Here is a 12,515-nt window from a genome sequence, read left to right as displayed (position 1 = left end):
ATCTTTTTTCCAGGTTGTATGAGAAATGTGAAATAATTTTAAAAATAATTAATTTAAGGAAAAAGAAAGAATCTGCACACAGGTATGTTAGTTTGCATATGTAGGGGAACAGATGCATAAAAAATACTTTCTAGAAAAAGTTAGAAGTAAAATTTTTGACCTGCTGTGAAAATGTAAGGTAGAGGCAGTGAGTGTGGACTGAACAAAGGCCAAGAGGCCATATTTTGGTCAGAAAGTTGGCTTAAGGTTTTTTGTGTGATTTTTAGTCATATCTTTCTTTTACATATTCTTAGAGAGTCACGCACTCCCATGAAGGCAGTTGCCTAGTATAACTTACCCAGCGACTCACTGTGATTAATCAACGAATTACCTTGACGAAATCAAAAAGGATCGATTTTGTCTTTAGTTGTAGAGGTGGGATCTGTATAGATAAGACCAGACAACTAATCAATGTTAAACCAGAAGTTCAATTCAGAGAGTGCAGGACCTCAGAAAGAGAAGAGAAGCTCATCTGCCTAGTGTCCTGTGCTTAATGTACCAAGACAGAATGGTAAAAAGAAAAAAGGACAGACATTGCTGCTGAACCCACCACAGGTGTTCACCCTTTGTACAGGGAGCACGCCGTTGGCTGTTAGAAAAAGGGGTGAGCTTGACTGTGCTGGAAGGTTGGCACTCAGTTGGTTAATGTTACATGTTCAGTGATTTTCAGTCGTTTAAACTGACATGGTCTGGCTACAACATCAGTGACTGCAGTCCGCAAATCTGACATACTCCACGACTAGAAATCATGTAATGTGACATCGGCTTTAAGAGTTTCACTCTTTTTCCTTCATGTTCTTCACATCCCATTTAAATACTTTATTATCCACCTCAAGTTTAATTAAGTCCTTCAAACCTTTCAGTTCAGAAGCATTGTATCTAGCACCTGTCAGTTTCAAACCAGAACTTTTTGGATGTACAGAGGCTGGATGAGCTTGGTGATCCTTAAAGAAGCAGCTACCCCTGCTTTGATGCAGTGCAGTTCTGTGTGTGTGACATTAAGGCTGGTTCTCCCTAGTCGTTCACTTCTGCTCATGCCTGGACTGTTAAACTCATCTGCTCAATACTGAATCTGGATCACGGCATTATTTGTTTATGCTCGGGAATACATTTTGTGGTGTTGTCCGCTAAACATTGTCCAGCAGCCTGATGAATTAAAATTATTATAAAGTGAGTGGATGATGCTGGTGAGGCATAAAGAAGAAATTCGACCTGCTCTGCTGTGGCACATTATTACATGTGTGAACACAGGCTCGCTCTCTCTCAGTCCCCAACTTCTGCTACCCCTGAGAGAGAGCGAATCGGGGTCATTGCACAATTTTGTCTCTGTTTTGAAGTCCTCTCTGTGGTGATATGACTGGACTGTTCCATCACGATAGGCTAGTGCTCCACCAACCCTGAAAGTGAATAAACAGGATGGACAAAAAGGATATGCCTCCCATAGTCAATAGAGAATCAGCAGGTGGCAAGTATTTACAAATTTTCTGTCACCGAAAGTTTTGACCGAAGAACTGCAAAAAACATCATGTTTGGTGTTTGCTATATGAGGAAAATAACAGTTTTGCCAAATGTCTAATGATGTTTCTGTTGTTCTTCTTTGCTAGTTATGATTGATATTTTGTATGAGGAATAAGAGATGCACCATACCTCACTGCATTGTGGGGAACAGATGACCACTTGAGAGGATTGTTCTTGTTTGTTTTTTTTTACAAGCAATGAACAGTAGTGACATACTGTGAGAACCAAGAAAATGTTTAGAAGGAAACGGGATCATACTGGGACAGACCAAACTGAAACACAAATCAATGCTATTTAGGTAAGTCGAGCTTGATAAACAATGTTAATCTGTATGAGTTGCCAGCCAAGGAATGGACCAAACATCCTGACAAGCTAACTCCACTCATATTCTGTTACTGTGTTATTTGTTTAAAAAACTGATTTTAGTACTGCGATGGACGAGCGCCCTGTCCAGGGTTTGTATCTACCTTGTGCCCTATGCTAACTGGGATAGGCTTCAGCACCCCAAATTCTGTTCAGGACTAAGTGGGTTAGAAAATGACTGATTGACTTCAATAATAAAAGGAATTTTTATTAATTTGCATTTTTAGAATTCAGTTTGATTGAAAAACATAAATTAAAACGAGGCTTTATCCAAAGACAAAAAATAATTGGGGTGAAAAAAAATGTCTGTCATTCAGACCAGTGTTTTTTTTTTTTTAATTTCGGTACATCAATAGTTTTGTCCTTTAAAAATCTGATTAATGAATTAGACATTAGTGTTGTAAGGAATTGACAGAGGTGGGCATACAGTATTACTGTAACATTAGTGTGTCATTCCTAAGATACAAATAGAACAGAGCTCCTTAATGTCTAATTGTGCTGAGTCTGGTGTGGGGCAGGATAAAAGCACCACTGGCACAGTGAGCAGCAGTGTGAGGGACACCCTATCCATCTGGGGGACTGCTTTTTTTCACAAGGTCCACCTTGCTTGCAAGTCCGTGAACAAGAGTGTGCATAGAAGAGACAAACTGTGACTTACTGGTGTGAAGCTGTCGGCTTGAGACAGGGCGCTAACAGAAAGCACTCACTGCTTTGACCAGTTCTGAGGTCAACAAATTACTAAAGAATGGCATTAGGAATTTATTTTATATATACTGTATATCATATATACAATATATAATGTGTATATGAGTACATACGTTGATCTCTTCAATGAAATTAAAATCAGTTTTGGAGAAAGTCCTGTGACTCTCAACTGAATGCACAAGACCTTTAGAATGAAAAACTAAACCCCTGTTTTTAGTCATCTCTCAAAAGCAATGTGTTTGTCATGCATGTAAGAACTTTACTATACTCTATACACGTGACAATAAACCGGACCTTGACCTTGACCTTGAAATGTGGCCAAGAGAAGGGAGAAATTTGACAATAAATTAAAAATGATTCATTGAGTCTATAAAAGACCCTCCTAGAAATGGTTTTCCTGTCTTCATATCTGCCGCCTAATTTTCTTGAGAGCTTGTGCCTTCTGCGTGTGCTGGAAGAGGTGTGGATTCTGCCTCACTGGCTCCTGTGGGGGAAAAAAAGAAGACATAAAAAAAGACTCAATTGTTTGCTTTATTGCCCTTGACAATAGCTAGATTGCCAGGCTCTGTGAGTGTAACAGTAATGGCGCAGGACCCCTGGAGTTCTACGCATTTAACTGTGGTCACTGTTATCTGAGAATAAGGTGACATGCCTGACATTTTTCAGTACAATAGTTAAGGAGTGTTATGGCAATTCATACACATTACAGCCACTTGAAAGGGAGACTCGTTTATGTGACACAGAAAAATGGCTTCCACACTGTTAACCTCTTTGTTTCTTTAATAAATTGATTCTAGCATTTCTGGGTGGCAGAAATGTTAGTGATGTTGCCTCCCAGTTGCAGGAGACTGGGTTCAAATCTCAGCCCAGGCACTACTGGTGCACACCTTGTACAATCAACTTCATACAATCTCAGGTGATTCTCTCTCTAAAAGTGCCTGTTGTGTGTGTGTGTGTGTGTGAGAGAGAGAGGGTCCCCTGTAAAAGAGCATGGTCCTGTCCTGGGTAGGTTTCTGTTAGCAAGTTCAATACAATGTCTTTAAAAACTATTCACAACCTTTCACATTGTATTATTAGGGCAATTTCCCAAGCAATTCCAGAGTAAAGGAGAGTCCATCCTCTTTTGAGGGGTTTGGTTCCAGAGCCTAGTGGGTGATTGAATTTGCGCCCAGCTATATCTAGTTGGTAGCTCTCCGCCTCACCCACCAACTCTGGCTCCATTCCCCAAAGAGAGGTGACATTCCATGTCCCAAGACTCAACCTGTGTGTCTGGGTTCCAGTCCGCCAAGGCCTATGCCTTAAACCGATGTCCAGTCCCTATTCCTCAACCTCCTGCCAGGTGGTGGGCCCACAGGAGGGTTATTAGGGGTATACAAGTACCTATTACTAAAAGCCTATGTCTGTCCGTATTTTTCACATGAAGCAACTTGGCCTTCCATGGACCAATTTTTTTTAGATGTGCCACGCTTACTCTTCAAAGAAATTTGTTGAGACAGTTCAATTTTCATTGCGATATCTCAAACAGATTGCTCTGTTCAAGGATTTAAAATGTAAAAATTTCCCATTGAAAAGCGTCAAATCATCAACCGATGCCATTTTCACATCACTTGAATTGCAGTCTGCTGTGCATGAAAGCTATTGAGCCACCACAAGCCGCTTTGTGCTCTCCATTTTCAAGTGCTGTTAAGCAACATATTTACTAAGGATACTATTTAATTAAACTAAAGACAATATTTAATGTAGTCTACTAAGATGTTATTTCATTGTATTATTGTTATTATATTTGAATACAATTCTTTGTTACAAAACTATTTTATAAACAACATGACAACTGACTCTCGGCTGAAGTAAATGAAACATGTGAAATGTTCCAACATTCACATCAGTTAACCTGGTCACTGAATGCACCAGAATGTTACACCATGGAATCACAATGGATTTACAATGTAATTTGGCTTTTATTTATGCTAATCACAAGAAAAAGGACTCTTTAATGCCAAAGTGAAAACTGATCTTTGCAAAAACGTCCAAGCCATTATTGGCTCTTAAGCTCAGCTCTGAGGGTCCCCTGTGGCTGCAGGTTATTGTTCCAGCCCACTTCTTCTTTTAATTGGACTCCTACCTTAAAAAAGCAAGCTGTTATTTTTCAGCTTCTCTTTGCTGCATCCATCCTATGTGAAGTCAAGCAAAATAACACCTTGTATTGCCTAAATAAAAAGATTACAATATGCAAGATTTCTAGGTAACTTAGGCCCCTTCTTCAGGCAAGATATAATTACTGAGTTGCCTTGAAAGCTTGCATATTGTAATCTACATAGTTAGCCAATAAAAGGTGGCATTTTGCTTGACTTCTCATTACATCCCTAGTGGCTAACATGGTACAACACCCTAGTACTGCTGCATCCATCCAGAAACCACAAGCAAACTCAAGAATGTTATTGAGCTGGAGGCCATTGTCCATGAGGAATGGGCTAAGATTCCTCAAGAACGCTGCCAACACAAGAGGAGCTCTGCTCAGCACTAAAGATGCTTGTCATGTAGGTTTGTAGTTTTGAGACTGCAGTGGCATTTTTGCTTTGAATACGGAAAAGCCACTTGTAATATTAGTTGTGTTGAGCTATTTAAATTGTTCTTGTTTGTTTTCTTTATTGCAAACAGCTGAAAGTTTGTACATTTTGCCAATAAATCTAATTTCCAATGGGGATTGCATAATTTTGAGTGCAACTGTAAAATGTGAAAACTTTCAAGGGGTGAATAATTTTTATAGGCACTGTAGATGATGAAGGTCTACATAGTTCTCTCTCATCTAGAACATAATGTAGTTTTCTCCCTTCCCCTTAATCTGGCCTGTCCTAATAGAACTTGGCATAAAGCAAGAACTGCCCATGACAAAGTGCCAGCTAATCGCCAGACCCTCTCATGAACACACAATTAGTCTCACACAGACACAACTTGCTCACCAGTTAGTCAAACCTGCATGTCTGTAGGACTGTAAAAAAACATGCAGACATAAGAAGAATGTTCAAACTCCACAGAGAAGGCAAGCGTTCAAATCCAGGATGCTGGAGCAGTGAGGCAGCAGAGTTGACCACTGCACCTTCCATGATCTAGAATATGATTATGTAGGTGGCATACATGATGGATGGGCATCCCAACCAGGAGAGGTAATGGTGCCTTACCTTGGCAGGAGGCTCCTGGAGGACAGACAAACATCCCGACCAAAGGAGAGAAAGGCACCAGACCCAAAAAGGACTTCTTGGGAGGAAGGGACGGACATCCTGCCTGGGTAAGGAATTCCTGGTCGGGAAGTCCAAAATAAATGGACAGGCGTCCCAACTGGACATATACTAAATACCTTCCCTGGCAGACTGATTTTTTTTTTTTTTTTAATTATAGACTTTCACTTCGATTTACCTTTCCTCTTCCAATCCCTATTTAAAAATATATCTGTCGTTACTGATGACATTGTATTATGTTGCAGCAGGAGAAAGTAGAGAGGAAGTTGGAAGACAGAGTTAAAGATAAACAGGAAGAAGAACAGAATATAAGGTTTTTAAGACAATAATAAGACTAGCAATGATGTATGGAGCTGAGACGTGGGCAGAAAAGGGAAAAGTGAAATTTGGCAGAAATGAGAATGTGGAGATACAAAAAAGGGACAGAATAAGAAATGAGACAATCAGAAATACTACAAAAGTGGGAGAGATTTCTAAGAAAGTAGGGGAAAGTAGGGCGGCATGGTGGCGAAGTGGGTAGTGCTGCTGCCTCAGAGTTAGGCGACCCAGGTTCGTTTCCCAGGTCCTCCCTGCGTGGAGTTTGCATGTTCTCCCCGTGTCTGTGTGGGTTTCCTCTGGGTGCTCCAGTTTCCTCCCACAGTCCAAAGACATGCAGGTTAGGTGCATTGGTGATTCTAAATTGTCCCTAGTGTGTGTATGTGTGTGCCCTGCGGTGGGCTGGTACCCTGCCCGGGGATTGTTTCCTGCCTTGCGCCCTGTGTTGGCTGGGATTGGCTACAGCAGACCCCCGTGACCCTGTATTTAGGATATAGCGGGTTGGATAATGGATGGATGGATAGAAGTGGTATGGACATGTGCAGAGGAGAGACAATGAAGATGTAGGCAAAAAAAGAGTGATGGTAATGGAAGTCCAGGGGAAGAGAAAGTGAGGGAGACTAAAGTGGAGATGGATGGATGAAGTTAAAGATGAGCTGAAGGAAAAGAGTCTGACTGAGAAGGAGGTGCAGTAACAAGCTGTATGGAGAAGGCTGATCAAGCATATCGACCACACATAGAAGTGGGAAGAGATGAAGAGGAAGAAGAAGAAGACTTCTAAAGGCATCAATTACACATGAACAACAAGCATAGAACTGCATTGAATTTTAAAGAAAATGAATGCAATGTCAAAGGTACTAATTCTGACCACAAATGGAAATCTGGGGTGAATAATTTATTTTTTTTTTCTGTCCAATGATATTTTTCAGGTAAGGAAGAGACTAGTTCCAAGGTAAGGTAGTTATACTCACTAAACTTGGTGCAGGAAAGGGGAGACATGTTGTCAGAAAGTTTAATGTTAGCTGTCAATTAAAATGAGCTCTTCAGGAACCTGCTTATAAGGTAAGTTTGAAAACATTTTTTTAATAAGGACTGCACTGTACGTATTGCCTAATAGCTTGGAATAAAGTTCTGAAACACCCTGGAGACATCTGAGCCCCAAGCTGACATTATTTTAGAAACAGCGGGTGAACAGGGCTCTCTGGTGAGCTGGGTGGCCTAGTAACCTTTTAATAACTTTCTTAAATTGGTATTTATAAATGTCCTGCTAATATTAGAAAATTAAGGGACAGTACTATAAAGAGATGCGAACATAATTAAAAGGATTTCTCTGCTCTAATTCCACATGGTGCCATAGCACTGTTGTCCTTTAGCTCCACAGACCAAGGTTCAGATTCTGGCTGGTCACACTGTGGGTGGTCTTTTGCTTTTGACCAGGACAAGTGAAATTTGGAGGCATATAACTGGTAAAATTGAATGTGTGGGCCAGTTAGTGCAGTTGCTGCCTCCCAAATGCAGAGACCTGACTGCAGTGCAAATCTCTGCCTCATCACCATCTAAGTGAAGTTTGGACATTCTTCATCAATTGTATTAATTTAAAAGTTATCTGCTTGTTTGTCCGTTTGCCAATCACGCAAGAACAGCTGAACCAATTTTCACTAAAGGTTTCATGTATGTTGGAGCTGGTGCAACTTAAAAATATAGGCTATAAGGTATAATTGGGAAGATGGGTTTTAGTAGAGGGGAGCAAACCAAAACCCAGTACTGATGCTGGTACTGCAACTTCCATCACACATTAGGAAAGTACAAGGGCTGTAATGAAATACGTTGCTACAATTGTTTTGGGTTTTTTTTGCACCATCTGTTATGGAATGAAAAAAATGCAATGCATATGTTTCTGTTATTAGCCATTAATTATAGGATTTGTAAAAGCAGCAGGGAGTAGAGTTGGCGAAGGTGGATGAGTTTTTAAATACTTAGGATCAACAATACAGAGCAATGGGGATTGTGGAAGAGAGTGCAGGTAGGGTGGAATGGGTGGAGAAGAGTAATTAACGTAATTAAAAGGATTTCTCTGCTCTCAGGATCAGGAGTGATTTGTGACAGACGGTTATCAGCAAGAGTGAAAGGGAAGGTCTACAGGATGGTAGACCAGCTGTGTTATAAGGGCTGGAGACGGTGGCACTGACCAGAAAAGAGGAGACAGAGCTGGAGGTGGCAGAGTTAAAGATGCTAAGATGTGCACTGGGTGTGACGAGGATGGACAGGATTAGAAATGAGGACATTAGAGGGTCAGCTGAGGTAGGACGGTTGGGAGACAAAGCCAGAGAGGCGAGATTGCGTTGGTTTGGACGTGCAGAGGAGAGATGCTGGATAGATTGGTAGAAGGGTCCTAGGGATAGAGCTGCCATGCAAGAGGAACAGAGGAAGGCCTAAGAGAAGGTTTATGGATGTGGTGAGAGAGGACATGCAGGTGATGGGTGTAACAGAACAAGATGGAGAGGACAGAAAGATATGGAAGACGATGCTCTTACAATAAAGGTGTATGAGGGTGTGAGATACAAAAAAACACAAAACAGTGCAAACGTTGCTTCGGAATAGTTTGGGTATTACCGTGTGGTCACGTAGGCACAATACATAGGTAATAAAAGGCTGTGTGCTCCGTGGTTACTCTCTCAGGTGGGTGTTAGCATATCACAATCTCTTGGACCAATAGCGTGAGTTTTCTGCATTCGACTTATACAAACATTATAAAATACCAGAAATTATACTGTAAAATCAAGTCCCGACTTATCTTCGGGAGACCTTATCTGCGAGTATATATGGCAATTTTCACAATACAGTGTCCCCATCACTGAACTGGGACACTGGGATCCACACACAGACCTCAGGATTAGCGCCCCCTGCTGGCCTCCCTAACACCTCTTCCTAGCTTTCCTGGTTGGTCTCCCAGCCAAGTACCCACCGGTTCCAAAGATGCTTAGCTTCAAGCGGTATGCAGCTGGTAGAGCTAGAAATTAGAAAATCCTTTACCTGGCACAATGGTTTGACCTGCAGGACCCCCATGACTGTTGATACTTTTGCCCTACCCCATTTCACTATCAGCGAGTCATTTTACCTCCAAATGATCTCATTGTTTAATTAGTGACTCTTTTTTTTCTCCTATGTTGCATTTGGAAAAGCACAGTATTGTGAGGTTTACATTCATAAGAAATGTAAAAATATTTGCTTTGCTTTCATAGTTTACACTCTTAATTGTCTATTGTTGTTTCTCCAAATAATTGACCTTTCTTTCTGTTGGATTTTCTTCATTAATCGTATCCTAATAATGACAATTAATAATTGGAGAGTAGACATTGAGGCAAGTGACAATAATACAAGGCTTGACACCAGAATTTTAAAAAAGGGTTTGCTAAATATTATTGGAAAGTAGTAAGCATTCATTTTTGTTGCTTGGAGATAATTTATTTGTTTCTTATTTTAGTTTTTGAGATTTCCAATTTGATTTACATTCCTCTTTTGCAGAGGTTGAGGTTATTTACATTGTTATTTGAAGGCTTTAGACTTCAGACTCTGAGGTTTTGGGTTCAAATCCCACTACTGACACCACTGTGTGACCGTGAGCAAGTCTGTGATCTTCGTGTGCACCAATTGGAACTAATTATATCTCAAATGCTGCAAGTCTCCTTGGATAAAGGTGTCAGCCAAATAAGTAAACGGTATTTCCTAATGATTCAGCCAGTGCATCTGGCACTCAAGTAGCTTTAGCCTTTCATCATTCTGTGTCTTTTGCCCTGCTGTATACTTGGCTTGCTGTTAATTGTCATTATTAGGATATAATTAAGGGAACAAACTTTACAGTTTGCAAATAAATATGAATGCAATAAAAGGGAGTTAAGAACTTAAACTTCTGGCAAAAATACAAATACTTCTAAATCATTTAGGAATGCAAGTCCTATACTGCTTCTCTTTTCTAAATGCAAAATAAAGGTTAAGACAATGATAAGACCAGCAATGATGTATGGAGCTGAGAAGTGGGTAGAAAAGGGAGCGCAGGTGAAGAAGTGAGATGTGGCAGAAATGAAAATGTGGAGATGGAGGTGTGGAGTTACACAAATGGGATAGAATAAGAAATGAGACAATCAGAAATACTACAAAAGTGGGAGAGATTTCTAAGAAAGTAGAGGAAAGTAGGGTGAAGTGGTATGGACACGGGCTGAGGAAAGACAATGAAGACGTAGGCAAAAAAAGAGTGATGTGAATGGAAGTCCAGGGGAAGAGAAAGTGAGGGATACCAAAGCGGAGATGGATGGATGGATAAAGTTAAAGATGAGCTGAAGGAAAAGGGTCTGACTGAGAAGGAGGTGAAGTAACAAGCTGTATGGAGAAGGCTGATCAAGCATATCGACCTCACATAGAAGTGGGAGGAGATGAAGAGGAAGAGGAAGAAGAAGACTTCTAAAGGCATCACATTACACATAGACAACAAGCCCAGAACTGCACTGAATTTTAAAGAAAATGAATGCAATGTCAAAGGTACTAAGTGTGAGCACAAAAGGAAATCTGGGGTGAATAATGTATTCTTTTTTTCTGTCCAGTGACATAGAAGTGGGAAAAGATGAAGTTCAAGTTTCTAGTTGGATAAAGGTGTCAGCCAAATAAGTAAACAGTATTTCCTAATGATTCAGCCAGTGCATCTGGCACTCAAGTAGCTTCAGCCTTTCATTATTCTGTGTCTTTTGCCCCGCTATCTACAATAATCCTGTTCAGTCTATATACATCAGACTTCCAATATGACTCGGAGTCCTGCCACGTGCAAAAGTTCGCTGATGACACTGCTATTGTGGGCTGCATCAGGAGTGGGCAGGAGGAGGAGTACAGGAAACTAATCAAGGACTTTGTTAAATGGTGAAACTCAAACCACTTACACCTTAACACCAGCAAGACCAAGGAGCTGGTGGTGGATTTTAGGAGGCCCAGGCCCCTCATGGACCCTGTGATCATCAGAGGTGACTGTGTGCAGAGGGTGCAGACCTATAAATATCTGGGAGTGCAGCTGGATGACAAATTGGACTGGACTGCCAATACTGATGCTCTATGTAAGAAAGGTCAGAGCAGAGTATACTTTCTGAGAAGGTTGGCATCCTTCAACATCTGCAGTAAGATGCTGCAGATGTTCTACCAGACGGTTGTGGCGAGTGCCCTGTTCTACGCAGTGGTGTGCTGGGGTGGCAGCATAAAGATGAAAGACGCCTCACGCCTAGACAAACATGTTAAGAAGGCAGGCTCTATTGTAAGATTAAAGTTGGACAGTTTAACATCTTTGGCAGAGCGATGGGCATTAAGCAAACTCCTGTCAATCATGAATAATCCACTGCATCCACTGAACAGTGTCATCTCCACATAGAGGAGTAGCTTCAGTGACAGACTTTTGTCACTGTCCTGTTCCACTGACAGACTGAGGAGATCGTTCCTCCCCCACACTATGCGACTCTTCAGTTCCACCCGGGGGAGTAAATGCGAACATTAATTTTATTTTAATTCTTTTCATTTTTATTACTATTTAATTTAATATTGTTTCTTTGTATCAGTATACTGCTGCTGGATTATGTGAATTTCCCCTTGGGATTAATAAAGTATCTATCTATCTATCTATCTATCTATCTATCTATCTATCTATCTATCTATCTATCTATCTAATAATCCAATAAAAGGGAGTTAAGAACTTAAAACTCCGGCAAAAATACAAATACTTCTAAATCACTTAGGAATGCAAGTGCTATACTACTTCTCTTTTCTAAATGAAGAGTAAAGGAAGGACAAAAGATGAGAGGGAAAATGAAAAACTAATTGGAAAGCGAGTTGGGACAACAACCTCCCAACACAGGGGTCACCAGGACTAGGGGGTCACCAAGGCTGAGTCTGCAAACTACTACCCTAGCAACATCAAAACGTCATTATTTTAATTTCCTCAAAAGTATAACCTCACTCCAACATCAACATATTGTATTTCAAAGGCTGGTGCTCCCTTCACAAGTGTAGCTAAGGGCCTCTTGGTGAAGCATCCATCATCATACCTGTTGTTTCGCAGTCCTCCTCGTTTACAAGAGTGCTACTCTTCTGTTCTGCTTGGTTGCTGGGCCCTGATTTTTCTTCTGGACCTGTGGTTAAAGAGAAGACAATGAGCCCAATTTGATAAGTGGTCTTGGGAAGGCGGACACAATCAAGGTGATCTGCAGCACTGCGTAAACACTTTACTGCTGGGTTTCCTAAATTATGATTATGACGGGTTGCCATGTGAATGTGTAGTAAAGTTAGTCGTGTTTGTCCAAGCGTGAA

At 40.8% G+C, this 12,515-nt stretch overlaps 1 protein-coding gene across 1 annotated transcript in view; it reads right to left on the bottom strand.

Annotated features, from left to right (window-relative positions):
* Positions 1 to 2,236: 2,236 nt before the first annotated feature.
* Positions 2,237 to 12,515, bottom strand: part of LOC120524928 (protein phosphatase 1 regulatory subunit 1A-like) — a 163,285-nt gene continuing 153,006 nt past the window's right edge. Inside the window, exons 6-7 of the mRNA XM_039746798.1 lie at positions 12,254 to 12,337; positions 2,237 to 3,109 (exon numbers count right to left, since the gene is read on the bottom strand). Coding sequence (XP_039602732.1) covers positions 3,042 to 3,109; positions 12,254 to 12,337 — 152 coding nt within the window. The 3' untranslated portion in view covers positions 2,237 to 3,041. The remainder of the gene's footprint in view (positions 3,110 to 12,253; positions 12,338 to 12,515) is intronic.

The sequence above is a fragment of the Polypterus senegalus genome, chromosome 3 (genome assembly GCF_016835505.1).
Source record: "Polypterus senegalus isolate Bchr_013 chromosome 3, ASM1683550v1, whole genome shotgun sequence".
Lineage (NCBI taxonomy): Eukaryota > Metazoa > Chordata > Cladistia > Polypteriformes > Polypteridae > Polypterus > Polypterus senegalus.
This window is presented reverse-complemented; position numbering and strand designations above follow the sequence as displayed.